The 27,822-nt window shown below is 45.8% G+C and overlaps 2 protein-coding genes across 3 annotated transcripts in view; one reads left to right on the top strand and one right to left on the bottom strand.

Moving 5' to 3' along the window:
- Nucleotides 1-27,822, bottom strand: part of GRIP2 (glutamate receptor interacting protein 2) — a 297,087-nt gene that overhangs the window by 228,293 nt on the left and 40,972 nt on the right. The gene's annotated exons all lie outside the window — the stretch shown is intronic.
- Nucleotides 441-2,257, top strand: LOC141467692 (tubulin polymerization-promoting protein family member 2-like). Of its 2 annotated transcripts, XM_074152334.1 has the most exons (4): nt 441-459; nt 1,417-1,624; nt 1,764-1,917; nt 2,075-2,257. In XM_074152334.1, the coding sequence occupies exons 2-4, from the start codon at nt 1,428-1,430 to the stop codon at nt 2,255-2,257; spliced, it is 534 nt and encodes a 177-aa protein (XP_074008435.1). In that variant the 5' UTR covers nt 441-459; nt 1,417-1,427. The 2 variants fall into 2 exon arrangements, with proteins under 2 accessions (XP_074008435.1, XP_074008434.1); XM_074152333.1 differs by lacking the exon at nt 441-459 and having other exon boundaries at nt 1,455-1,624.

Below are 27,822 nucleotides of genomic sequence, written 5' to 3'. Positions count from 1 at the left end.
AAATCAAAATCTTGAGCTTTCAAACGCCCTGGGTGCAAAAGCATTTGTTCCCATCAGAGAGCCAGGAGCTGGACCTGCCACAGGGACACAGTCAAGGGTAAATGCAAGCAGTTAAAGTTCAAGCCTCTTCCACTTTGGGACAGGTAAAGCTTATCTCCATGTCTACTACAGAGTGCTGAAGAGGAGGGCACATTTGCCCTCCCACCGCTGCATCAGTGGCCACATGGTGCCTGGCCATCTCCTCCAGCCTCCCCATCCTGTGCTTCAGGCACTCTTTGCTGCTGCCCACCCCAGAACACACAGGGGTTGGGACTACAGCACCTCTGGTGGCAAGGGGTTGTCCCCTCCTCTTCTTCCCTTCCCCCCTCCGCCTTGTGGTGGGCCTTCCAAGCTCTGTGACATGCATGGGTTCTAGGTGACAACCAGCACCAGGCGTGGCTCTGAGTGCCCACTGCCTCCAGGACAGCAGGGAAGGTGCCATCGCCATCACTCCTCGCTCACACAGGTGAGTGGAGTCCACATCTCCCAGGGAGGGAGGGAAGGGTCATGGGAAGCCCCCAGCAAGGCCACCCCAACCTCCCTGATGCCCTCTTCATCCTCTCAACACACAGCCTCCCTGGTACAAGCCTGACTGATTTTTTGCTCTACAGAGGTGCAGACCCACACAAGGTTTATGTTAAATGGCAGCCTGCCAACAACCTCGAGACCCAGAGGCCTTGGGTGAAGCACAAGGCTGTAAGAGAGGCTGGGTATTTAAAAAGGGTCCAAGAGTGTCTCACAAGCAGCAGGAATCGGCTGCTCAAGTTGTGCAGGACTGATTTACAACCCCAGCAACAGCTTTCATGTTCTCAGAGATCCCTGATACCTGGTTGCAGTGGTCTAAGCTGATCAGGAGCGGAAAATTTACTGGTGTCAGGAGAAGAACATCCTAATTCGGGGAGCAATTCAGGGGATGAAGCGTGATGGGGAAAGATGGGGACAACTCCTTGGTGACTACTTGCACTAAGGTCTGTGAGATTTAGGCACTTATCTGGGGCCTGGAAGACAAATCTGGTCTCCCTCTCCAAGTAACAGGCAAAGCATAAATCAGCTTACAAATGCAGGCATTTGTTATTGAGACAGTCTAACTGAAACTTGCATTTCAAAACGGTTCAGAAGCTTTGGATGCCTCATTTTTTCTCATCCAGCAGTGATTAATTCACCCCAGAGCCCCACCTCCATCCCTCCTTTGCCTTGCCTCGGATCCCAAGCCATCCCTGCCCTGATCCTGCCTGGATCCTAGGTGTTCTCTGTCCATACCTGTGTGGTCATCATGGTTGTCCCATGGTGGATAAAGACCTGTGGCTGGTGCCCCTTGCTCAGCGGGGACAAGATGCATAGGACATGAGTGTGTGTCCAGCATCTGCAGACGATCCTCAGCTCCTTCCATGCCAACTTTTTTCCACAGCAGCAAGATGTCAGGGGTAGAAGCAGCTTTCCGCAAATTTGCGATATACGGTGACACATCTGCCAGTGGCAATGAGATGACGGGGAAAAATTTCTCCAAGATGTGCAAAGAGTGTGGGGTGATGGATGGGAAAGCTGTGACCAGCACTGACGTTGACATCGTATTCAACAAAGTCAAGTGAGTGTTGCAGGGAGGCACAGTGGGCAGCTCAGCAGGTCAGGAGGAGGGAACAGCAGGAGGTTGGCAGGCTCTAGTGGGATTTCCCATCCCACTGCCACCCAGTGGTAACTTTCCTCTTGGTCTCCCATCACCATAGGACCAAGGGTGCCCGCACCATCACCTTTGCTGAGTTTCAGCAGGCTATGAAGGAGCTCTGCAGCAAGCGCTTTAAAGGCAAATCACCTGAGGAAGCGCTGCAGGCTGTGTATGGCCTCATTGAGGGGAAGGAGCCTGGCAGCGCAGGCACCACAGTGAGTATGAGTTCCCTCACCCAGTTTGCACCCTGAGCTGCTACAGGACCATTCTTCCCTGCTGTAGGACCATGTGCTGTCCTCAAATGTAGGGAAAAGCTTGCTTGTAAGCCATTTCCTAATGCTGGCTGCCTCTTGTTGTCCTCCTTTCTTGCAGAAAGCCACCAAGGTTGGTGGGGTTGATAGGCTGACAGACACTAGTAAATACACTGGCAGCCACAAAGAGCGTTTCGATGAAAGTGGCAAAGGGAAAGGTCTTGCTGGCCGCCAGGATCTGACAGACAACAGTGGCTACGTTGGAGCCTACAAGGGAGCTGGCACATATGACCAGACGCACTAGGACTAAAACTGCTTAAGGAAACAGGGACTTTTCCCCTATAACATAGGAGGAGAAGCAAATAAATATCTCATGCAAGCAGTCTTCTGTGTCTGTGCACTTCAAATCTCACAGGGTGGGAACGCATGGGGTGGGCACTGGATGGATTTAAAGAGTGGTGCAGGTTCCCCATCCAACCATGCTTTGATTACTGTGTGGTAGGGTTAAATCCAAGCCCACGTTCACCTTCAGGAGGAAATTCTATGGGGCAGCTCGTTCGCTGCCATCACACCGCTTTGTATTTCCAATCAAGTGAACAGTAGGTTAATCTCTGAATAGTCACTCATTTCTATTCTCCCCTCCCAACACACTATACTGTTGGCTGTGATTTTTGGCTTGGGGAGAAGTGTGTGCATGGGTTTTTGTATCTACACTGGGTTATATTTGAGTTGATGGTTTCTGGTGGCAGACAGCCCACCAGCAGTACTTGACCACACCTTGAAGAGCACTCTTATAAGGAATAGGATACAACACAGTGGAGAGGGAAGGGGTACCAGTAACACCAGTTCCTGTCTTTTTGCTTTTGCTTCCCCAAGGTTAAACCCTCTCACCCATTCCTAGCACTTGGCATGGTCACTCATTACTATTTCCCCAGGCTTCAGGATGCTGGCAGCTAGAGAAGAGTTTGTGAGCCTGAGGAAAGCAAATATAGAACACTCCTTTGCTAGAGGCATGCACACCCCTGCTGCACACAGTACAGTGCAGAGGTGATTAATGAAGTTCATTATTGAGTCTTGGTGTCTTGATTTCAGGAGCCACAGTAACACACAAAAGCAACCATAAAAGATACCAAGTCCCAGCAGACATTACATTAGGGAAAAAAAAAAATCCAGCAGTCAGAAAATAACGTCAAACACCAAGAAACTGAGAGATGCAAAGAGCAATCAAAGAAGGCAACTGCATGCAACAGAAATGAAGACATCCCATGGAGTGTAAAAAGCAATAAAAGAAATAAAACTGAGACTCAGGCCAGCTTTGAATATTATTTTCTCTTTTTCAGCTGCTGCTCATCTTCCCCCCAACACCCAAATTTGCTGGGACTGTTTAGTATGAGGAAGAGGAGGCTGAGGGGAGACCTCATCACTCTCTACAACTACTTGAAAGGACACTGTAGAGAGGTTGGTGCTGGTCTCTTCGCACAGGTAATTAATGACAGAACGAGAGGGAATGGCTTCAAGCTACAACAGGGTAGGTACTGAACATTAGGAAAGAATTTTTCACAGGAAGAGTGGTCGGGCATTGGAATAGGCTACCCAGGGAGGTGGTTGAGTCACCATCCCTGGATGTGTTTAAGAGCCGTTTAGATGTGGTGTTGGGGGATATGGTATAGGGGAGAACTTTGTAGAGTAGGGTAGATGGTTGGACTCGATCCCAAGGGTCTCTTCCAACCTAGACGATTCGATGCTAAAAGTTTCAATCAAATGTTCAACTACTCACACAAAAGAAGCCAACTTGAGCATTCAGGGTAAATAATCAACAGGCAAACTAAGACGCGTGGCCATGGCCACTTTTCTGTATCACAGCTCATCTAAAGCTTCACCACTTCAAAAATCTATGGATTTACTGGGAATTGTTAGGACTTACCAGTCTCATGATATCGTACTGTAAGGAAATACACCCCAGTTAATAGAAGAGAAACAAAACACACATGTTCTGGCTGCAGGCTCCGATATGCTGGTGGAAAGAAGTTTCAGAGGGAAGAAAACGATTTCTACACAGCAGAGAGCAGAACTGGGTTTCTGCTCTTCTTTGTTTTTACTTTACTTTGTTAGCCTCTACCTCACTGGCACTGCACCAACACAATCAGAAGGAATCAATCATTTTGCTTAAAGATTCTGTACATCCCCAGGCCTTCAATCCAGTGTTGCGAGGGATGACATCAGATCAGACTAAAAAAGCTAATAAGCACCAGGGTCTCTGCTCCAAGGGGTCATCCCACCCTACCATTCCATGTAAGTATTCCTACCTGCCCATCGTGAGACAACAACAATACCAGTTGTACAACCTGCTCACAGTTTCGGTCAATCCAACACTCCTCCCCCGGGTCCACGCTCCCTGGTCTTTATTCCATTTCTATCAGGAATACTAATTATTAACCACATCAGGCAGAAGTCTTGCAAATTTAAAGGAAGGTGCCTCACGTTCTTCATCTTCCCTTCTTATGTCAGAAATATAAAGTGAGAAATGGAAGCAATCCTGTCACATTTTTCAGACCCTTCAAAACCCACACGGGAAGATCATCCATCATTCCCTTTAAACGACCAAAACAAAACGGACTGAAACAAAGCAGCACCGGGGAGTCCTGTCAACTCTCTCCCAAACGCCAGAGCCTGGCGCCTTGGGAACGGCACTGTCGGTGATGCCAGACACCGGCTCCCAGCCTGGGGTATCTCTCACCTCTGCAAGTCTCTCACCTGCCGCACGGCGGGGCAGCAACGGTCCAGCGCAGATTGCGGCAGGGCTCACTGGCTCAGCAAGCACACGCTGCGCACTGAGAAAGGTCACACGTTTCATTAAGGTGTTGTCAAATTCCACCACAAGCCTCTCCTCCACTCCCTCCAAATAGGTTAAAGATGGCCGTACTTTACCATTAATTATGCTGAGCCTGAAGCGACGCTTGCAGAGGCTTTGCCTCCCTCGCACACTACACTTGAGCGGCCCGAGCGCAGAGCCCTCTGATCAGAAAGCAGTAAGCTGAGCTGGAAACGGCGACTGCACCTCCAAGGCAGCTCCTCTTAACGCCCATCACCTACCTCTTAAAAGCAGGCTCTATTCAGAGAGCACTTATTCATAAGTGACAGGGTTGGATTTTACTTCACAGTTTGGCCAATGGCTCCAACGCTTTATCTGAGGTCTGTTGAATCTTTGCTGTACCCAGGGCAAGCTTAAATAAGTGAGTTGCCTCTCTCGTCTGAATGTTACAGAAGATAAGCCCTTTTTTAGGTACCAACATCCTGTTCCCACTTACTCACTTCTCCCCGAGAAAAGGCTGAGAGAGGTTGTGCAGGGATAACCAACGCAAGGGGCAGAGACACCGAGCAAGTGTGTTACAAGCAGGTCACGTTTCAGCTCCCCATTGAATTCTATGTGGAAATAAGTCCGAGGGGCTCAGAGCGTAACATCCTGCAAAAAGCTCTAAGGTTCCACTCCTCTGGCCAGAGAAGGAAGACTGCAGCAGAAGACTGAGGGGGGATCTGATAAACGCCTATAAATAGTTAAAGGGTAGATGTCAAGAGGATGGAGCCAGTCTTTTTTCAGTTGTGCCCAGTGACAGGACAAGAGGTAATGGGCACAAACTTGAATATAAGAAGTTCCATCTAAACATGAGGAGGAACTTCTTTACTTTGAGGGTGGCAGAGCATTGGAACAGGCTGCCCAGAGAGGTGGTGGAGTCTCTGGAGACATTCAAAACCAGCTTGGACATTTTCCTGTGCATCCTGCTCTAGGTTGATCTGCTTTGGCAGGGGGGTTGGACGAGATGATCTCCAGAGGTCCCTTCCAACCCCATATCATTCTGTGATTGTTTGAAAAGGGAAGGAATAAAAATCAGCAAAACCATGTATTGAAACACACTGGCAGAACATCCCAATGGTCTCACTGACCGTAGACAGATATAAAAATATATTTCCATAAATATTAGAGAGACAAAACAAAAAATGAAAACACTGGTAAAAGCAGATCACCAACTTAGCAGCACATCCAACGGAAGACACAATTTTAGGAGAATATGGTCTTTGTTACTGATGTGTTTTGAATATTCTCGTCATTAAAAATAAAACACAATAAGCTTCCATAAGAACAGCAGCACTAAAGGAAACTCCCACCACTAACGGCATTATCCCCAAGCTGATTTTGTAATAAAGATTTTTTTAATGGGTTTTCTTTTTTTTAGTCATTATTGTTTTCTTTCTGGAAAGATTATGTTTTTAACTAAATGGTATTTTTATGGAAAAAATAATTGCATCATTATGATGATCACTTAAAGATGTTCTTGCAGAGCTTCAGGGCAGCTCTAGTTTTCTTCTCTCCTATATTCTTCTCCTGAGGATACAGGAAGCTCACAGGTAGGACCCGCACAGTTGTGCATACCGCACTGAGGCAGAGCATCACCTCCCTCCTCTTGCTTTGGTTTGCTTTTCCTCAGAATTGTCCATGAAAAAACATCTTTTTTTACTGTTTCTGCTAGGTCACATACAGAGAGAGTTTCTCTGTGCACTGATAGGGAATAGTTAGAAATCGTCCTTCCTGGTTTTCTATCAAACAAACAAAATCAAAGTCTTGAACGGTTGACATTTTCCACCAGTTTATTAAAAAAAAAAAAAAAGAGAGACCAAGCAACAAATATGCCTTTTGGTAAAATATGAAAAACTGAAATAGCAAGAATTCTCAGTAATGTTTTGCTTCCTTTGAAAACCCATTTCTCCTAGAAAAAGAATTTTGATGAAAACATTTTAACCAGACAAATGGCCTTTTTCTGAGATACAAGCCAAGCAATACATTAAAGGAGACCGACTCCTGGCTTTCTCACGGGGGCTTTCTACCATTTTCTTTTGCTTTCATTTCAAACAAAGGTCAACATATAGAGAAAAATACTAGAGCTCCTCTCTGCATGTGGGAAAACTAAAAAGGAAAAAAGCGCAACAGCTGTCAAGGTTCTGGCAGAACAATCAATGAATTAAACACTGTTCTGTGTCTCACAAGTGCCTACCAGTCCCGGTCTACAATCTCGGCTCCTGTGGGACGCCCACAAAAATACGCAGCAAGTAATAATCCCCCTACCCTAACAGTCAAAACCCTTTACTTCTGAATCTCTCTTGCAGATGAAGAGTCACCAGTGCAAAGAGTCAACTCCTGCCAACAATTGCCCTGTGCTTCCCACCGAGATGTCCAGTCCTGAACATGCCCAAGTCCAGCAGCAAGAGAGAAGCCAAAGTGTGGGCAGCCTTAGCCAAAACAACCGCTTTTCTTTACTGCTAGAGAAGGTCACTGGCAATTCCATATCCCTGGAGTAACTGGGAGATCTCAGTCAGCTCAATGTCCTCCTCACTCTGCTTCTGCTAGGATGCACCACATCCCTGTTCAAGGCAACACGCTACCAAGTGGCACATGGACGGCTTGCAGGGGCTTGCATTTTTGGCAACAGACTGATTTGATTTGCCCTCAGTTAACTAAAATTTTAATTTGAAATTTAAACATCCCTAAATGAAAACACCAGCAGTCTTAGCAACCCAGCCCCACTGAGCTGGCTTGAGCTGTCAGCAGGTAGATCATTAGCTTTGCCTCTTCAAGGAACAGAGAAGCAAAGACTTGAGGTGGCAGAAGTTTGGAAGACTGGAGACATGCCTCTTACATAAGCACAGCTTTAGACAAAATCCAATAATTAATTTCCACCCTGCAAACAGACCTCTTTGCAATTCCATCCCACATAAGCTTGATACCACTTTCCATTTAATTTCCTCTGTGTCCAGGATCCCCCTCACTTTCTTTACCCCACAGTTAATTACTGTAATACGTTCCCTAATTCCGCAGGTTTGATTTTTTTTTTTTTCTAGCCACAACAAATCACAGCAAGAGCAATGCAGGCAGCTTCCCCAGGTCCAGCTCTTAAGCACCAGCTTTTGAGAAGGTTTCCCAGAAACCTTCTGGGAAAGTCTCCAAGCACTGAGCTGGGGCACTTACCCAGAAAACTTCCTGCTCTCTCCAAAGCAGCTGCAGCACTGGTTTTCCCCGAGTCACAAATTCCCTCACATATAAAGCACCGGTGACAGCTGGGAACATGGGACACATGTCTCACATGGGCTAGGTGAGGAGCCCACTGATTTTCTACCACCAGCAGAAGTACACTCGGGTCACAGTGACTTTTCCTCCTCTTGGCACTCACATTGACAAGCACTTGAGCACAAAGGGACACGAGCCCTCTGGCTGGGTCTACAGCACCTCCAGCACCCAGCTCTGCTGCCCAAGCCCCTGAGCTCAACGCAGTGCATCTGTGGTGGTAACCCCCCTGAGAAGGGAGCCTGAGAGGCAGCACAGATTTGCTGCTACTGCAGCATTTTCTCTCCTGTGGCCCAGCTTAGTGCTGGTTTCCCAGGTCTCTCAGAAGTGACAACTTGGGTCTGTGTGTGGCAGCTCCAGGGAGGATTAACCGTCCCAGCAGGATTCACCACTGCTCTCCCCTGTGGTACCCTTATGCCATCTCAGACCTGGAAAGAGTAATGGATCACACTGATTCATTCGGGTATTTCTTATAATTTTATGGATCCAGCTTTAGCCAGCAGATTTAGTGTTCTTATAAATGTTAAAAGGGAATTGCATTGCCTAATCTCTTGCCTTTAACTTACCCTTTATGTGACCCACCAGAGAATGGTGATCTTTCAAGGAGGATTTAAGCTCAGCCCTGACCAGACAAGGCAGTTACTGCCTGCCTTTTCCCAGCTCAGAGTTTGCTCCTCATCTCTGCTTCTTGGCGCCCTCTCCTTCCCGCAGTGGCCACCTTACATAGGCCTCCTCGACAGCCCAAAGTTAGAAAAAAGGTAACAAGTCCCAACTGTCCACAGAGAGGACATTCTCAGCATCCCCAGACATGACCACACTGCTTCCCAGTCTGGGGGTGGCAGGGGATCCCCACCCCCGCCTCTAGCCCAGAGGACAGACACATTCCCAGGTTAGGCTTCTTGCACTGGTATGTTAAATGCACACCAGAAAACACAGAGTTCAGCACGGTACACCTACTGGTTACACAAGAAAATGGCCAACTCTATCCTCTTCTCGCACCAAACCAAACTTGAGGCCAGTGCCAAAAAGGCTGATTTTTTTTTCCAGTTTCTTAAATTGGCTTGGCATACACACAAGTTTGCCAAGTTCAGCAGTTACATCAGCATAAAGAAAAGCAGAACAAATGAGGGGCAAACCCCAAATTCTATTTTTAAACAGGCAAAACACATCAGGATATGGGTCAGACTTTAAATCTGATCCAAAACGCCCACATCTCTTCAGCCATAGATTAGGGACTGGCACTTTAGCACTTCTGCACTAAATCAAGATGAGTCCATAGGAGCCAGAGAGGGAGAAGACTGCTTTCCTGCCATGACAGCTCCTGAGCATTTCAGCACTATGCCCACAATACTTCTGGCTAGCATGTAGTTTTAAACATAATCCATCAACTTTAAGGGTTAAATTTCCAGAATTTAATTAAACTTAATACCAAGAAGCAAGGAATAATACCCAGAGAACAAAGAGATAGTATCTGTCTTTTCTTTCTGTTATGCTGTGGAAAGGGGAGCCTGTTAGTTATTATTTTTGCACCAAAATTCCTGCAAAGGTGTGCATATATATAAAAACATAAAACCAACTGATGTCTTTGCAGGAACATAGTACTTTACTAAACAACTCTTCAGTGGTTTCTGTATGGCATAGGTAAAGGTGACTTGTACATATTTTTATATCTGTGGCACAGAAAGGCCAGTGTGTTAAAATGCTCCATCGGCTGGGACAAGAGCAGCTTGTGGAAGAGACAAACCCTGTCCCCCATGGGGAAGGGAGCCAGCAGGCAGAGGTGTTCACCTGAGCAGGGAGCAGCGATGCCCATGAAGGCTGGTGATGCTCCTGGTGCAGGATGCACAGCTGCAACCCAGCGGTGCAGAGACCAAAACTCTGAGCTACCTCTAAGTTTTCCAACTGAGAGAGAGATTTCTGCACAGCACAGCTGCCTGTCTCAGCCTCAGCGATGCGTTAATAACCACTAGCTATGTCAGATAACTCCTGGGAATCTCCACAGCACAGTGCTCCCGTCGTACCTGGGATTTCCTTTTGCAGTGGTGCTTGCGGAGGAGGAAACAACTCACTCCCAGGCACAGCCTCAGCTGGCATCTCTGGCTGCACCACAACTGTCTGCAGCCCGGCAGCGCAGCGGAGACTTAGCAAACCCTTCTGATGAGGATTTCAAATGCTACAGACACGCTCTGCAGCTGTGAGGCAGAGGAGAATTAACCAGGGCTAAGAGTTTACTCAGCCAGAGAGAGAGGCAAACCTGCATGGCAAGAAGCAAATACATTGCCCCAACAGGGCACAAGCTCCTCACCTTTTCCATCCAAGGCAGTCTCCAAGACATAACTATGCTGCATCTAGATATAAAAATCAATCAAAATAGATGGTTAAACTGTCAAATTAGCCACCAGAGGGAGTTATGGCAATGCAACAAGAAAACCTGACTTAATTGACAATGCAAAAATAAAATTAAGTGCTGTAGGTGCTGAGATATGAATTCAAGCAAAGCATCTTCCCTTTTCCTCTGCACCAATCCTTCCAAGCCTGTAGATAACAGCAGGACAGCCATCCTGACCCACCATCTGTAGTCTGCACTACAGGTCTGCAGAGATAAGGTATCCGCATAGCCATGGACGTGGTTCACGTGGCAATGAACGCGCTAGTCTGCAAATAAAGCCCTGCAAGTGCAAGTCTAGGTAATTGGGATTTTAGCATCACATTAAACTCTAGGAGTCTCTCTTTAGTGATCCCTTTAGCAAGACGTCTTCATCACAAACATGCCAAAAAAGAAGCTGATGCTACCAGAAACATTCTGTGTTTAGTAGCTCCTTGCTCTAGGACCGTGTACTACTTCTGCCTGACCCTTCATCCTCATCCAGAGACATAGCCACTCTCTTCTTCTCATACTCCTGATTTAACATCCCAAAGGGATTCTCTGAACCATGCCCAGCACAGTGGAAGTCTGATCAAAGGCCTCTGGACACTGCTGCGATTGGGCTGATAAATAGTGAAGGGGATAGAGGACAAACCAAAGGAAACATGGACTTCCCACCACCTTATCTATGAAACAACACTCAATAGTCCATGTACACTGCTGGTCTATAATATTCAATTATGGTCTACCCCAGGGTAGCTGCTGGTTTGGAGTAGAGAGACAAGGTTAGCCACTGTCCTCAGAGGAAGAAAAAAAACGGAGGGAGAGAAATCTCCTTAGATGCAACTGGAAAGAGCCAGACTGAGCTTGAAGTGGGGGAGGTCTGAAAGATTATTCTAGATCTCAGACAGTGAAAAGTATGGGGAAAAAAATATAGATGACATTTTGGTTGCTTATTTCCATTCCTAAGGGAGCAAATGTATTCTAATAGCAATTAAAGAAACACATTTTTAATGTATTTATTTATTTCAGTTTGAATAATAAAAAGGGCACAGATATCAGGCTGGAAGCAGGCCACGGGTAACCCTTCTCAGGAAATATCAGCTCTGCTGAGTAACTAAACCCAAAGCAATCCTGCGTGAGGCAGGGTGTTGGGGGACAGACACAGACACCCCCCTGGGAAAGCCACTCTGAACAGGTACAGCCAGCAGGAAAGCGAGCAGGAAGGATGGGTGAGTGGACCCCTGAGGACATGAGCAGCCTTGGGGGGGATCTGGCCACTCCAAAGCTGGTGGGGGAGGACAGGCTGAGCCAGGGTCTGGGGCAGGATGGCCAGTGAAGTCAGCCCTTGGGGCCCCTTGTGAACTGCAAGAAATGCTCCTCTCATTCAGGGCTAGACTCATTAAAGTCACCATCAATGTCCTCCCAAAGCAAAGCACAGCTGCAAAACACTGCCCGGCAATCACCAATGGAGCTGCCAGCTCACGTCAAGCTGAAGGGGTTTGCTAAGTTTGCAGAACATTTTCCCAGGTCAAAAGGCAATCAGTCATCAAAATAATTGAGTGCCTCTACAACAACTCGACAGGTCGGACATTTGCTGGAGATGCAGGGTCAGGTCCTTTCTGCGCCTGGCCTGGAGCTGGTGGGAGGGAACCAGCAGAAGAGACACTCCAACCCGGCTCCCATGCCCCCTTCGCAGAGGGAAGCACGTGTCTCTCGTCTTAGCAGTTCAAGTCCTAATGTGCTGTGAAGGTGCTCAGTTTCAGTTTGCACTGGAACTGCAGTCCTAGACCTCCTTCTTCCACCCCATGGAAATTCTGTTTTCAAGCCACGGAAAAAAAGTATTCCGCCATTCTTTATATAAAATACCAAGATAAAGATATAAATCACAAAGAGGAAAATTCTTAATCCAAAGGATGTATAATTTCATGCCACAGCTATAGCAACTGTATCTTCCAACCTTTTTTTTCCACCTAAAATTCTGGGACAAACAAAACCCCAACTGTGGCTTTCAGGTCCTTCCCAGGAAGGAGAGCATTCAAAGCCTCACAGGTCTAATGGCTGCCCACCTGCCTATTCAAATTCATTTAAATACTGAGAAGACAGAAAGGGAGATACAGGATGGCAGGGAAGGAAGGAGAAAGAAATGTAATCACGCATGTGGTGGCACTGCACCAAACCTTTGCCCAGCACAGCGATATTTTGCAATTACTTAGCATAACAAATCGAAACACACAACAACATACCCTCCGGCTAAAATCTAAAAGAAACACACTCATCTCCAAATGTCATCAGCTGAAAGATTTTTCACATCCATATTCTGTATCTTTATCAGCAAAAGGACCTTACATCAAATTAAAAAGATCTCTCGCACTACCATAGCAGAGCAGGGAATTAAAAGAAACACTGAGCCGTTTCATGTGTCCCGTGATGTTCTTTGACATACTCATTAGAGACAGGGCCGTTCTCATTTCAGATGAAGCTCTTCCAGAGAGAAAATGACTCTCACATGGCATTGCAAAGAGCAAGGTTTGTTTTCTTTCGGACCTGCCTTACTTAGGGATAGCCCCTGGTAGTACATAAGTCTTGACAGCATCTCACTGCCTCTCCTGCTTCTGCAGCAAGGAGCATCAACCCCATTTTACAGCAAAGGCAGAGGCATAAAGCAGTAGATTGGCAGCAGGATGAGGAATCAAGCTCGCCTCTGACTCATCCTACACCTCCATAACAAAACCTGTTTCCTCACAGACACCACAATGTAAAACAGGCACAAGGGATTTCTACACTGCGATTTTTGGAGGTCCAGACTAACAGCGACTCTTGGGAAAGCACAACTGTACACCTCCACCACTAAGAAAGAGACACGGCTCAGTGGACCTCACTTACAGGATGTGGGGTGTTCATCCACGGGCTAGAGGAAGTCCCCTTTACCTTATCTTTCATCTTTACCTTGGGACAAGGACATCCGAGCTCTGCAGTTGCTTGTCCCCCCAGGGACTGTGGAAGGACCCCAGCTCTTCGGCCCCATGCATACGTCTGAATTTGGACAAGCCGAATTCCACTCAGTGTCAACAAAAACTGATGTCTTGCACAAGGATGTCTCCATAGTCCAGCAGTATCTCCTACAGCAACCCACCTCAGAAGCAACAAAGCTGCCTGTTCTGCCTTGTAGCCCTTTCAAGTTGATTGTCCCTAGCCACGCTTCCTGTCCCTCATTACTCATCTTCACCTCTGCTAGACCTGTACCATACCACCCTGCCTTCCCCGGGCAGCAGGTGTCAGCTTGTCCTGCACTGGTACTGTATGTCTCACACTGCTTCCACTGCAATCCTCACACCTCCTCCAAACAAGAAATACAAAGACACTTAAATCATCCTCAAATCCCTGTTGCAGAGGAGCCATGCAATATTAACAAGGCAGTGCAGGCAGCAGTGAGAACTCTTCTATCCAGCAGTGCCATCAAAACCAGCAAAAGGCTTTTCCCAAAAGCCGTCAGCAATCCATTTTCTTGAAGGACTCACTCTGTCTCTGGGGGTTTGCGGAGGAGAGGCTTCTGCATACCTTGTGTTTCTGAAGTCTAGCACAGAGATGGGGCTGTTCCTTGCTGAGCCCCTGAGGATACATCAAACTCTTGACACCACAGGGTTGCAACACATTTAAAGCAATCTGGTATCTTACACTCTGCCATCTGAATTACAACATTGCTCTCAGGCTGAAATTCAGCAAACACCTCTTCCGCACCTTCTGCTGCAGCTCCTCTACTCCTCTTGGTAGCCAACATGATTTCGTAGGAACTTGGGCCCAACTTTACTGCCCTACAATAGGAACTAATCTCTTACCTCAGTCTACTAGTAACCTTCAAAATCCCTTGACATAAGCCACAGAGATGTCTGATAACAGTAACCATTCTTGGTAAATCAAATGGTCTCAAGACTTTTCCAGGCAACATCATTTTTAGCAGTCAGCCATATTTTGGATTTGTTGGAAGGGTGGAGTTGTTTCACATGGTTACTCAACCATGCATCTTCAGGCCATTTTGGGATATTTGTGTTCAAAGTAGCAAAGTACAAAATAAGCTCTGATTAACATGGTAATTTTTGGATGATCCTGGTGTCTCAAGCATAACAGCTGCTCCCAAAGCAACAGAGAGAAATGGGAATGTATTTCCATCTGTGAGGGGTGTAGTGCTTCAGAGTGAGCAACCCATGCATTTACAAAACTGCGCATGGAGGAATTCAGCTCAGAGATGAAGGATAGCCCAATGGTCAGGGAATTTGGGTTTAAATCTCTCCCTAACATTTAACATGGTTGGAGGTAAATCACCACTGGCAAAACAGAAACAACTCCTTCCATTCAGGAAAGCTGTACATAGCAGGACATTACACAGTTTTAAAGTTCAGACCAGACAGTGATGGAGGCCATCAGATGGACGGATAGATCGATCACTTGATTGCTCAGGGGGAAAAGCACTAGGTACCACCTTCACCCATAAGAATGGCTTAAGCAACAAGCACCTGGATGCATTACTTCACCTGAATGGCAAATCAGAGCCAGAAACCCATGTATATGGCAAACCTTGGGTACCTTTCCAGGAAAATTCAGTTTGCAAAGCATATCTGAGGAAGCCTGGCAGCTTCACCAGAAAGCTTTCCACAAGTGCTGGTTTGAACATTTCTAAGGTTTTTGCTCTAATCAGATTTGCATCGTGTTTTTGTTTGTTTCCTAAAACTCTTCTTGCAGACAAAAAGCGTAAGTGGATGCACCTGAGGAAAATATAGCTTAAGAGTCCACAACACTGGTGTTTTCAGTTTAATCCCTGTGAGCATCCACACCCCAAACCTGAGCTGGACACAACACAGAAAAAAAAAAAAACCACACACGTCATCCATGATCCCATTCACAGTTTGGATCTGCAGACTAAAGAAGCCACAGAGAAAGTAAGACTAATTAACTAATGGGATTAATTCTGTGACAGCACAGTCTCTTTAGCAGAAATAAGGGGGAGGGAGGAAGGAAGATAGTGGGGACAACCAAGAGATTACTGGCTAGAAGCTAGCAAAAACCATTTACAACAGACAATTCTACTTATCAAAGGCACATACAAATCAATGAACTGTTGATCCATCACCTTAGTTTTCACGATTACTTCTTACAAAGCATTCAGCTTCTTGCTTTAAAGCACCCTCGGAGCTAGAGCTCCCACTCCAAGTTCCCCAGAGATCATCTGCTGTTCAAAGCAATAAGATTTGTAGAGGACTTGGAGTTTGTCTGCTTTTTAATGATGTGCATCACTGTTCACACAGATTATAAACCAGTTTCACCATTATCAATCATAACAGTGAGTTATTCAGCCCAGCAAAGAAACATCAAACTCTTTTGTTTAGTTTTGCTACACTTGAAGGAAAAAGCCACTGAAGTGTTCTCAAGAAGCACTCGACAGAGGGAGGGATAAATTAAACTGTAAATAGAAATGGAAATGCGAGAGCAGAGTCGTCAGTCACTGTGGCTCATACAGAGGTTTATCAGTCAACCCCAAGCTGAGAGAAGCCAGCGACTGAATCAGGAGACTGTTTCAGCTAAGGGCAAAGGTGTGCAAAATGGCAGGGGAACAGGGCACCACACCAGTTGTCACGCCGTTTCCTATCACCAGAGAGCTTCAGCAGGAAAAGTTTTAAACTCACACAAGGGACAAGAAGGAGAAACCATACCAGCAAAAAAGGCAGACATCCCCACTTGAATTGCATTGCCAATTGCATTGCAATTGAATTGCACTGATTTTCTGCTGTACCCTTCTAGAAAGGTGGGGGAAATTATTCAGCTCCTCAGCTCAAACCCTGCCTGTGAGGTTGAGGCCCCTGGCAGTGCCAGTGCCTGGCTCACCACCGCACCAGGACAGGAATTATTTCAAGAGGGTAATAAAAATTCTTTTCTTTGTCGCCAGCCAGTCAGCCAGCAGCTCACCCCACTGCAGGTCTTCCACAGTGCCCTGATGCTCACCCAGTCACTGTGGGACTCAAAAGTCTTCTCAAAACATCATGGAGCGGTCAACCCCACAGACTTTAGCCAGCAAGGCGCAAAATATATCTGCTGCCTATCTACCATTTATGTCAGTTCAGCAAATGATGGCTCTGTATCCTACCTTTGCCCTAGCCCTCACCATCCATTCCCTACTCACTTGGGGTCTGTCTTCATGACTCACTCAGCAACAGCAGCATGAAACAGCACCATACTCATGCACAAACTGCTGCAAATCTCCCCCTCCTCAGACACGCACACCTTTGGCTTCCTCTCTGCAGAAGCACCAGCCCTTTCTTAAAGCTTTCCCCAGCCTCTAAATGACTGTCTTTCGGAAGAACTTCACTTGCACCTAGCAATCCTCTTTATTTCGTGCTCTGCACCCTAAACCCAGCGCTGCTCCCTGCAACACGACAGCTGCCAAATCCCCCCACAGCAGCAGCTGCATGTGAACGCTCCTGGGGAGCAGCTCTCACACCCATCCTGCATTTCATACAAGGTGCCAAGCGTTTGGGAATAGCCTACAATGAATCGTATTATATCTATGATAATATTACAAAGCTTAAAAGATTACCTCTCTGTCACGTTCTTGAGTTACGGAATCAGGTTGGTTTTTAATGTGATTCAAGACAGTATACAGCCCAAGCTCACTTCTAAGCTTTAACGCACGTTTCCCTGGAAGGCCAAAGCACTGGTAACCCTGAGGTACAGTACAGGGCAAAAATAAAGAAAGGAAAAGCCGTGAAATACAGCCCCCCTGGAGCTCAATTACTTCTGACTCATCCTTCCAAACAAGTTCTTTGCCTCCATAAATCAGAGGGAACAGAAACACTCGCGCTGCTGAGAGAGGGTAATTATTCCTGCATAGTGCGAGGGGAAAACACACATGCTAATAGTGCCAGCTCATGAGACTGTGCTGGTGTCGACAGTGAGAAAAACATGCTTTTAAAAACACAGAGGGGTCCACTGCAGCCTGTATGACAGCACTCAGTCCCACCTGCATGCTTGGGGGGGCAGGAGAGGTGCAGGAGCCCCTCCAGTCTGCAATCCAGGAGCCACAGGAGGACATAAAGCACGGAGATCTCCACAGGAACAGGGTGGCCCAAACCCCCTGTAAACAGTTATCAGGGTTCACACACACACACTCACCTCCATCTGCCCGCACCAGGAGGGACTTGATCTTGGTTGCTCTTTAGGGAATTAGTGGGGCACCCTAAGTAAAAGGCACAATTTCAGACATCTTAACAATTTTCCAGGGCTTTTCCTTCAAAGCAAGGTACTTAAGACAATCCAAGAGATTTCTCTGACCTTTTCTAAGGTGTGTAGGTTTGGATTTAGGAAATATTGCTGGTCCACAAGCAGCACAGAAGAGAGAACATGACTTTGGTTTTGTTCATCACCAGGCCAGTGGGCTATTATATGCTGTTGCAAATCTTGTGTTCCTGAACTCCTTTATCCTGTATTTATTAATTCTCAGATTTGGTTACTGGTCAAAGTCACTCTATCAGCTGTTTTCCATCATAATTTTTTTTTTTTTTTTACAAGCACAATTCAGAAATAGCCAATAGCAGACAAGCCTTTGAACAAGTAAAAGGAATTACTTTTTTGTTTTACAAATCCCACCTAGTGAGGAAGCTTATATTGTGGTTTTCTCAGTAGAACTCAACCTTCCTGGGGAATACTAAAGCCACAATGCTCCCACTGGCTACCCCAGTTCCTCTTTGGGAAAGCTCCTCTGTCTGGCCAAGCCTAAAAGGGCATTTTTAGGCTTGTAGCTAAAAGCAGCAGCTCATGGGAGCTAAAGAATAGAGAGAGTGCAGTGTGCATGTCTAATGAACACCAATATTCAAGCTCACCCAAAATTTCAAGGCCAGGAAAACAGTAGCAATCAAACAAACAAACATGGAAAGATCAAAGTCTGAATAAGGCTCACACATTTAAAAGCAATTTAGGATCTAAAGAAAGGGCTGATGTCCTGAAAAAAGTATCAATCACAGAAGCACTGTTCAAGTCCTCTTGCCCTCTCCCTTCCACATCACAGTAATTCTGGGAGGAAAGTTAACAACAATAAGAAAAGGGGTAAATCCAAAGAATGTAATCCTAATAGGAAAGCAATCACAATCTCAGCCTTGTACAGAGCCAGATGCACTGAACATCCATTTAGTCTAAAGCTTAGGTGAGCAAACAAACTCTGTTCATTGAGATACTCATTTCTTTTTAGGGCAGTCATATCTTCTTAGCATATACAAGAATCAATGCAGATGTCTCTACCATGCCTGAATGCCACTAAAACACCAGGCAGGATTTTCTAAATAAGACCTGGCATCTACCTGGCCAGTTTTGACCCAGCCCAACTCTACTTGATCCTTACTGTCAACACCCCAATCCATGGTGGAAACAACAGACCTGCTCCTGGGGCACCTAACGAAGAACATTATGTTGGCCACAGCCGTACAGTTTGTGGCCCTCATGCCAAAGCCAACCCTCCAGTAGGAGAGCCCTCAGCCTACCCACACAGATGCTAGGTGACACCAAGAGACAGGACAGCATATGGTAACATTAATAATTACACAGCCAGGTGAAAGGAAGATTTCCATAGTAATTACATGGAGTTAGGAGGTCAGAGACTGAGCAGCAGACAAAATAGTAGTGTGCTTGGGGTGTAGCCTAGTAACACAAAACTACAGTAGCAACCTCAGGGATAATTCATGAAATGCAGCCAATTATATTAGAAATAAAAGAGACTTAAAAAAAGCCTGAAAAGGTCTACAGCCCTACTGCTGGCAGGCACTCGGATCCCAGAAACATTTCATTTTCATTCTGACAAGATAATACTTGCCCTGAGCAAGGGGAAAGATCCCACCTCGAGTCAACCTCTACAACCTTCAAGATACCTGTCCAGTTAGAAAATGAAATTAATTTGAAGATTGTTCCCCCTTCTGGAGCTTCCTTTAACCTTTATCTTTTTATTAGCAGAGATAAAACCCAGGTATAGTTCTAAGAACAGGATCTCATCAGCTTTGCTTCTTCAGTACCAGCATGCCGTGACGTGGGTGGCGATGAGAAGTAAAGCCAGTGGAGTCCACCACTTCCAAGCCCCTCTGAACAGGCCTCAACAAGGTTAATGGGGACAGATCTCAGCATCACACATGCTCCCAAAATAAGGCAGGTCTGTGAAACACCCAGGTCTCCCAGGGCACGCTCCTCCCAAGACCTAGGTGCTCCATTGGGCTGAAGTCCTGTCAGCCTTGAACCAAGCCAAAGGAATGGCACATGTTGGCAAAGGACCAATTTGCACCTATGCCATGATGGCAGGACAGCCACAGGCTGAGTGGTGGCCTTCCAGTTTCAGTAAACATCATCCAGGCAACCACATGAATTACCATCCTACCGCAGTACACAGAAATAAAATCAATTTGTCTCCACTTGTGCACTCGCCCTTTTCTCTCAGCAACACTCCCTGTTCTCCCCGGACACCTCTCTGCTGATCCACCACCCAATTAACCTTTCATTAAAGGCTTCCTAGACATTTACAAAAAGGCCATGGTACCCGTGATTAGCACTTTGTTTCACACGCATTGCTACAGCTACACATCCCGGTCTGTGATCCCCTTTGGAAACGCAACTTTCAGTCTCACCCTTCATCTGATGCCTCTCAGTACTAGGATGGACGTGGATCACCAGAAATGACTTCTTATTTACCTTTACTGTCTCTCATTGTTTTTACCAACCTGTATAATATTTCCTCTTAGACCTGCCTCTCTCAGTCTAAGGAATCCTGGTCTTCTTGAAAATTCCTGGTACAAAACCTACCCCTTATCTCTGATTTTAACCCTGCTCTGAGCCTCTTTCCAGTTCTCCCAGTTTGTTCCAGTGCCAGGAGATAAGAGAGCAGGAGGCAGTGCAACCATAGGCTTACACAGCTGAATCGTATTTTCTTCCCACTGCCTTTGCTAATAACTCCTAATGTTCAGTTTGTTTTTGATCACTGCTGAGCACTGAGCCAACACTACCACAGAGCTCTATATTATAACCCAGGACCTCAAGTCCCCAGAGCCTGTTGGCATCTCACAGCTCATCATCTTGCGTACATGCAGAATTATTTTTATGTGCACATTTCCTACCCTGAAATTCATCTGTCATTTTAGTATCCCACCACTCTGTGTCAGAACATCCTTCTGCACGTCTTCACACGTTGCCTCTATCTTTACTACCCCAAATAGTTTGCTGTACTGCCAAAACTCATGTCTTGTCTTTTTTGTTCCATTTTCAAGTCCCTGACACATATTTGAAGGATCCAAGTTCTCAGCATGAGACCTTGCAGTATTCTGCTGGTGACTTCCCTCTACCAGGAAAACTTGTTATTTACTTCCATTCTCTGTTCCTTATCTTTTAACCAACTACTTGTTGGGTTTTAAGACCCTCTCCTTTTTCCACGGCAGCTTTGTTTCCTTAAACATCTTCTGTGAGGAACCTTGATAAATGCCTTTGAAAAATCCAAGCAGGCTTTACCAACAGAGCGCTCTGCTTCACATGCTTGTTAACTTCTTCAAAGCAGCATTTTGCCCTATGCCTTCCCGTGTGCGTGTTTGCAGTTGCCTTTTCACTTAAAAGAAAATTCTGAGTTTCACGGGACACTATTGAGGGCAAAGCTTTTCTAGCTTCAGGCATTCTAAAAATTCATCCAAAAGGAAAAATTATGTCCCTAAGTGCCTCTTTTGTCATCTCACAAACTCCTCCTAGACCTGTCTTCCCTTTAAGAAAGACAAAAAAAATCCTTGGCCAAACATAACTATCAATACTAATGCAAACCTTTTATCTCATGTCTTTTTCGTTCACTGCCTCAGAGAGTACAGGTGAGCCACAGTCTAGGTTTAATAAAGGCTGGTGAATGTCTTATTGCAAATATTTATTTGGGCACTGACCCCTGAAACAAATCCAATTCATCTGGTTGCTGATTCCAACAACTTTTCAGCTCCTAAATACATAGATCCCTTTCTGCAGAGGCCTGATGCTACCTCCCATCTCTCACTGAGCTTTTCAAACCCCTTTGTCACACTTCTCTTCACAAAGCTGCAATCAATTCACATTTACGGGCTCGGGTTTTCCAAGCATCTTGAGGGAGCTAAACACCACCATTTACTACTGGTTTAGATATGTAGTTTCCATGGAGCCCAGTGGAAATCCCAAACTTTGTGTCAGCATTCACTTCTTCAGCACGGCCAGTGAAGGTCCTGCTTTCAGGCACTGCTAGCAAGCTGATCTTGATGGGCAAAATAAATGCATCAAGCAGAAGAAACCACTCTCACTATTCGGCATTACAGACTCTATACCTTCCAGTTCAGGTGCTGAAGAGTACCTGTGCCTTTTGAATCACAGAATAGTTTGGGTTGGAAGGGACCTTTAAAGGTCATCTACTCCAACCTCCCTGAAATGAGCAGGGACTTGTTCAACTCAGCCCCATCCAACCTGACCTTGAGTGTTTCCAGGGATGGGGCATCTGCCACCTCTCTGGGCAACCTGTCCCAGTATTTCACAATCCTCATTGAAAAAAAAAAAAAAAAAAAAAAAAAAAACCAGTCTTCCTTATATCTAGTCTAAATCTACGCTTTTTTAGTTTAAAACCATTAGCCCTTGTCCTATTACAACAGACACTGCTAAAAAAGTTTATCCTTATCTTTCTTATAAGCCCCCTTAAAGTACTGAAAGACCACAATAAGGTCTCGCCCGGAGCCTTCTCTTCTCCAGGCTGAACAACCCCAACTCTCTCAGCTTTTCCTCATAGGAGAGGTGCTCCAGCCCTCTGATCTTTTTTGTAGCCTTCCTCTGACCCACTCCAACAAGTCCATGTCTTTCCTGCACCAAATGCCCCAGAGCTGGACACAACACTCCAGGTGGGGTGTCACCAAAGCAGAGGGGCAGAATCACCTCCACAGTTGGGCCTCATGAGATACATCATTTTTGTTGCTCTCAAAAAGTGACCCAAAGCAAAGGACTTCACAGAGGGCTCCAAACATGGGCTGTGCTATTGCCAAAGGGCTACTGGAGATCTCAGCAGACATTCTCCCCTCTAGAGCAAAAGGGTGCTTCCAAAATTTCCACACCATCAAACAACTGGTAACTCAACGTTTCTCATGTCCAACCACACATTTCTCAAGGAGTGGGCATCTCAACATCCATCTCGTAATTAAAAATTTAACAATGGCAGTATTGTCACATGGATTATTTTCCATTACCTTCTGGACCGCCAATGTTTTGTAGATCAGAATTTGGTAATCACTGGTCTGTGGGAAGTTGTTAGAGCAAGAAAAACCACAAAGGTTATGAAATACCAGCCTTTATTGCCTCCCTCAGGGAAGATAACGGAGAGGAGGAAATGAGGCTCCCAGTATTGACAGAATTCTTTACCAAACTTCTCTTTGACCATTTGCCACTTGGTACACTACCACAAATGCAGTATTGAATAATTACAGTGCTCCCCCTGCTTCCCTCCTCCCCTCTTCAGCTAATCGCATAAACTATAAAAGCAAACATAAAATCTGCTTTTTTAGCAAAGTTGTCCTAAATGTGCCCTTTAGACTTTGCTCTCACTGAAGCATTATCATAAAGTGCATGTTCACATTCAGTACATGACAGCACGCCTGCAGCCCTGCAATTCCAAACATTCAGTCTTCTGTGCTAGACACTTTGCAACCATCAACAGTGGTACCATGAGGATGGCAAAGAACTTCAAGCAGAGCAAAACCTGTAAGTGTGTGTCAATGAAGTGAGAGCTTGAGACTTCACTCCTGCGCACATTAAAAAAGAGAAGCAGAGAGTCTCATCATAGCCTCGCATCTGAATATATTCTTTGAAATTCACTTCTGATGCTTGACCTTTAATATAGAAAGCACTTCATACACACCTCTCCTATTTTTAATATCATCAGTTTCAGGAAGCCAATATATTTCATGTGCTTTCATCAAGAACAACAAAAAAAGTCCAAAAGAAAAAAAATAATAAAATACAGACAGCATAATGTTGACATTTGATGCTGGTATTTAGCCATAATGTCAACTTTGCTAACTTCACAATTTGCCAGCAGTGATCAGACACAGGGATCTTTCTACATTAGGAAGAAGTAAATAACATGATTTAAAGAGACTTTAAGAGTGAACGAATACACATAGCTAAGACTGAGAGAGGGGGACCTTACCTCATACCAGTGTCTGCAAAGCTTTGGGATCAGAATGGATAGAAGTCATGCGAAATGTGCTAATTAAGTCCCAGATAAGGGCTGTCAAGACCTCGCTCCTATGGCTTCAGAAACCAGTGTTACATCTCTTACAAAAAGCCCACTAGCTTTGTATCAAGGATAAAAATACACCTGAACTTCCTTCCCCAAAAAGTGACAATTCCAGCACTTCCCACAAGAAGTGATGCTTCCCAGGCTGCAAATACAGATTACGATCAATGGAGCTAATGGCAATTGAGGGGAAAGAGGGGCATTTCATCTCCAAGCCCATGAAATTGCAAACTGCCATCAGAAGCTATTTCCTTCAATTCAGAATATTCCCTCCCTTTTTCCCCTTTAACAATGGGCCCAGAAAAAGCCAGAGACATCTGTCAAACCCAGATGGCTCACTTGGAAAATGACTGCACGTCTGTTTATAAGGAAAGCAATAGAGTCAACAGAGAAGGGTTGGATATTTATGTACATTGGAAGCCGCTCATCTCTGCAATGACAACTTGAACTCACTCCCAGCTCTGCTGCAGGCAGGATCAGAGCTATTGCTCCACTGAGGGACCTCATTTGCCTTTCGCAACGGGCCACGCTCAGGGAAGACGAGACCATGTGGTTGAACTGCATCTCCCGGCATCGCCGAGGTCTCATAACCTTCTAGCCAGGAAATTCCCTTTGGGAAAAGGATATCCAGAGGAATATTCAGTGACTTTGCATGCAGAAGCAGCAGACTACAGGTCCTGGACTCAGCTGTAAATAAAATCTAATTTTGCCCTTTAAAAGAAAAAGGGGGGGGGGGAGATAAAAGGGAAACATAACTCCATACTGAAAAGAGTAATTTCCAGGGGATTAAGCTATTGTGCTATTTGCTTTTGTCTATTTTAGCTGCTGCTCAAGATGTTAACCTCACTAGTCCCAATGAAGCAATGAAAACAATTATCATGCTGGCAATGGGATTTGCAGCTCAGAAGAAACATGTATTAAGGAAGGAGTGATGAGTGCTGCTACGAATAACTGCTTCCAGTCCCAGCAGCACCTTATAACCACCAAGAATATATTGCACTTTAAACAACGCACTTCAGCCTGGGTAGGCAGGCGGATACACACAGGGACAATACATCTGCCAAACCATAAAACCCCCAGAGGACAGAGCATAGATGTCGCAGCAAGGAGAGCCTTACAAAAGAAAATTGGCACGAGGACACCTGCCTTTGCTCTGAGACCTTCATTTTTACCAGCAGACACCACCAAAAGCAACACTGTGACAACAAAACCACCAAGAGGAAAAGCTCAAAGCCCTTAGAGTGTCCCCGGGAGTCCTTAAGTTACTTTTCTTCTACGTAAAACTTGTTCAGTTTGCTGGAAGATGGGGAAGAGAATCAAAAATGCTTCATCTAATCCCAGAGGGACTCCGATCACGATGGTGCAGTGCAGACGCCCGCGTGATGTGCTGGCACCACGCAGTCAGGAAAAGGGCCTGGATGTTCAAGAAGCAAATGAAGGGGATCCAAGTTGAAGGCAGCACTAATGGCCTTTCAAAAGCCCTCACGCTGTCAGCCAGTGACGCCAAGTAACCACAATCAACATCATCACAAATTTAGCTAATTTAGTACTTGCAAAAGGTGCCACGCTGATAGACTTCAAAAAGTGAAGCAGTTTGCTTAAAGACAGAGAAAAGCAACAGGTTGCCTTTTTTTTTTTTTCTCTCCATCTAAGTCCCCACAAGTTGTGTGCCTCTCTAACCCTCCACTGGCAAAAGGGTACCAGGACACAAATCCCTTCCTACTCACGCTATTTGCTCTTTCAAAGTAAACAGAGAGGCAGCTTTTATCATTTCCACCAGCAAGAAGATACAGCGACCCTCCACCAGCACACGTGTCCCTCCAGGATTAACAGCAGCCACACACCAGGGACTGACTCGCGTAGCCAGCGCCCAGCAGGCATCGGTACCCTGCCATCCCCAGTGAATCTCAAGTCTCTCCATCTTCCACCAGTGCAGGCTGTCACCAAGCCAGAGATGGGCAGGCAGGGACCTTTCACTACATCTTGTCTTTTCCTTGCTGATTACAAAAGGGGTCACAGCTAAAAGACACTTCAGCAGCTTTGCTGAGTCCTGCACAACTTTTCAGTGCCCCATCAAGCTCTGAAGGATGCTCTAGCTCACTTTGGCACTGCTATTTTTGCTGCCTGTGCTGGGGATTGCTAAGGGTCCGTACAAGACACTGCCTCTATTATAAAAGGAATATTTTACAATATCCTCTTCCCCCTAGTCTTGCCAGAGAAACAGGTCTTACTATACTTCCAGAAATTGGTCTACTTTGGAACAAGAGCATCAACCCAGCAGGGCAATCACTGGAGTTAGCTGTCAGATGCCTGCTCCGTCCTTCATCTTTCTGCAGTACCAGGACAAGAGATTGAGTTGCTAATAGCACAAGACAACAAAACATTTCAAATGGTGCTGCAACACAGGCTATTTTTTCTGGCCATTCTGCTTCTACAGTGGGGTACAGTAGCTGCGGCACAGGCAGTTGCTCTGCTCTTCTGCTCCAGCTGTGGTCACCTAGAGCAGGAGGGACCCACCACATAAGTCCCTCAGGGCCGCCAATAAAGAGCATTGCAGAGCCTCCTCTCCCAGCACCAAGTTACTTCCAGATCCCCCAGCACAAGATCCTTAAAGCCACCAACAAGCTGAGCCCACAGAGTTCAGATTCTGGACATTAACTTCTCTGAGCTCAGGCCTGCAGGATTAGGTCAAGTCCAACTCAAAGAAACATTTATTTTCTGGGTAAACTAAAGATTCACTGTTCAGAATTGCATTAAACTGAGAAGATGAGAATTCCATTAGCTAATCTAATTTAACCTGATCTGTTTGAATTTCATTAGATGCGGCTGCACTGGAGACTCAGTAATGAGACTCCAGTACATTGGGATCCTGACTGCTTCTAACTCAATCTCCCAACCTGATGTGGACAGCTGTAATCGTGCTAATTAGCTACAGAACCTGTGATGTACTTCAGCTGAGCTTGGGGTGAAGAAAGAAAGATTAAAATGAAGCCAAATGAATGAGAAAGTGCCAGCATACTTGCATACAATTTACAGGATGGGGATAATGCACCCTGTGCTTGCAGATGTCTTCACTTGACTCAGATAGGGGAGAGCATTGCATAAGAACAAAGAATCCCAGGGTAAGATCAGTTAATTAGCTTGATAAATTAAAGGATGAGACTGAAAGCAAAAAAGAATTTTCTTATTTAAATAACCCCCCTACCAATTCTGTCAGCCACTGGAAGTTACACACCAAAGCTATTTTGGAAAACAATCAGAGTACCGTTATTTCTAACGTTAGCCTACTTGGTTATTTCACATATAAAGAAATCGTCGCTCTTAAATTTTTCAGTACTCCCACGGAGATCAAGAGGATGCTGGTTTGAATAAGCAGGTAGACAGGCTAGATGGCAGCATTCAGTCCCAATCCCCGCTCCCGGGAGACAAAGGGCACATGCTGCTCTCTGCTTACACTGCAGACGCACAAAGCGGGTTCAAGCCCTTGATCAGGGCACACATCATTTTAGATTTGTGTCAAAAAGAACCTTTGAACTTCAGCACTACAAAAACAGTCTGCAAAATGAGTACATTTATTGCTGTGCCCATAAATGTGGTTGCACTGTAACAGGAGAAGCATAGGCAAACCATGGAGAGTATTCAAGATGCCAGCTCTTGCACCGTGACATCTAATGAGGGCTGGCTCAACAGACGCACTGGCTCACAGTGCATCTGACGTGCTTTCAGGAAGGGATGAGTGTCCTCCAGCCAACAAGACAGAAACCAAGATTTACAGCGGCAACATTAAGAATCATCTTTGGAGAGCCTATGCTTTTTTTTTGCCAAGCTACAGCAGTTTGGGAAGAGGAAGGGACATTATCAAATGGGCTGGACTCCGCCAAAGGAGAAGTTCTAAGGCCAGAGTCAGGCCACTATCCTGCTGATATCAGCAATATATTTGCAAGACACATGCAACAGTGCCTTCACTCTCTGCACCTTGGCTTTTCAGGTCTCCTGCATCCCCTTGCAGAAGGCCTCCAGGACTGCTCACAGAGCCTCCCCAACCCCACTGAGGCCCAAGCCAAGGGACCTGGACAGGCTTAAGAACTG

The sequence above is a fragment of the Numenius arquata genome, chromosome 8 (genome assembly GCF_964106895.1).
Source record: "Numenius arquata chromosome 8, bNumArq3.hap1.1, whole genome shotgun sequence".
NCBI lineage: Eukaryota > Metazoa > Chordata > Aves > Charadriiformes > Scolopacidae > Numenius > Numenius arquata.
The sequence above is the reverse complement of the archived record's forward strand: the minus strand, read 5'-3'. Positions and strand labels throughout refer to the sequence as shown.

Excerpts from the sequence above, each read along its gene's own strand:
- LOC141467692 (XM_074152334.1), top strand. The coding sequence starts at position 1,428 with ATGCCAACTTTTTTCCACAGCAGCAAGATGTCAGGGGTAGAAGCAGCT. Across the intron at positions 1,625-1,763 it reads ATCGTATTCAACAAAGTCAA|GACCAAGGGTGCCCGCACCA; the intron begins GTGAGTGTTGCA and ends CCATCACCATAG. Across the intron at positions 1,918-2,074 it reads CTGGCAGCGCAGGCACCACA|AAAGCCACCAAGGTTGGTGG; the intron begins GTGAGTATGAGT and ends CCTTTCTTGCAG.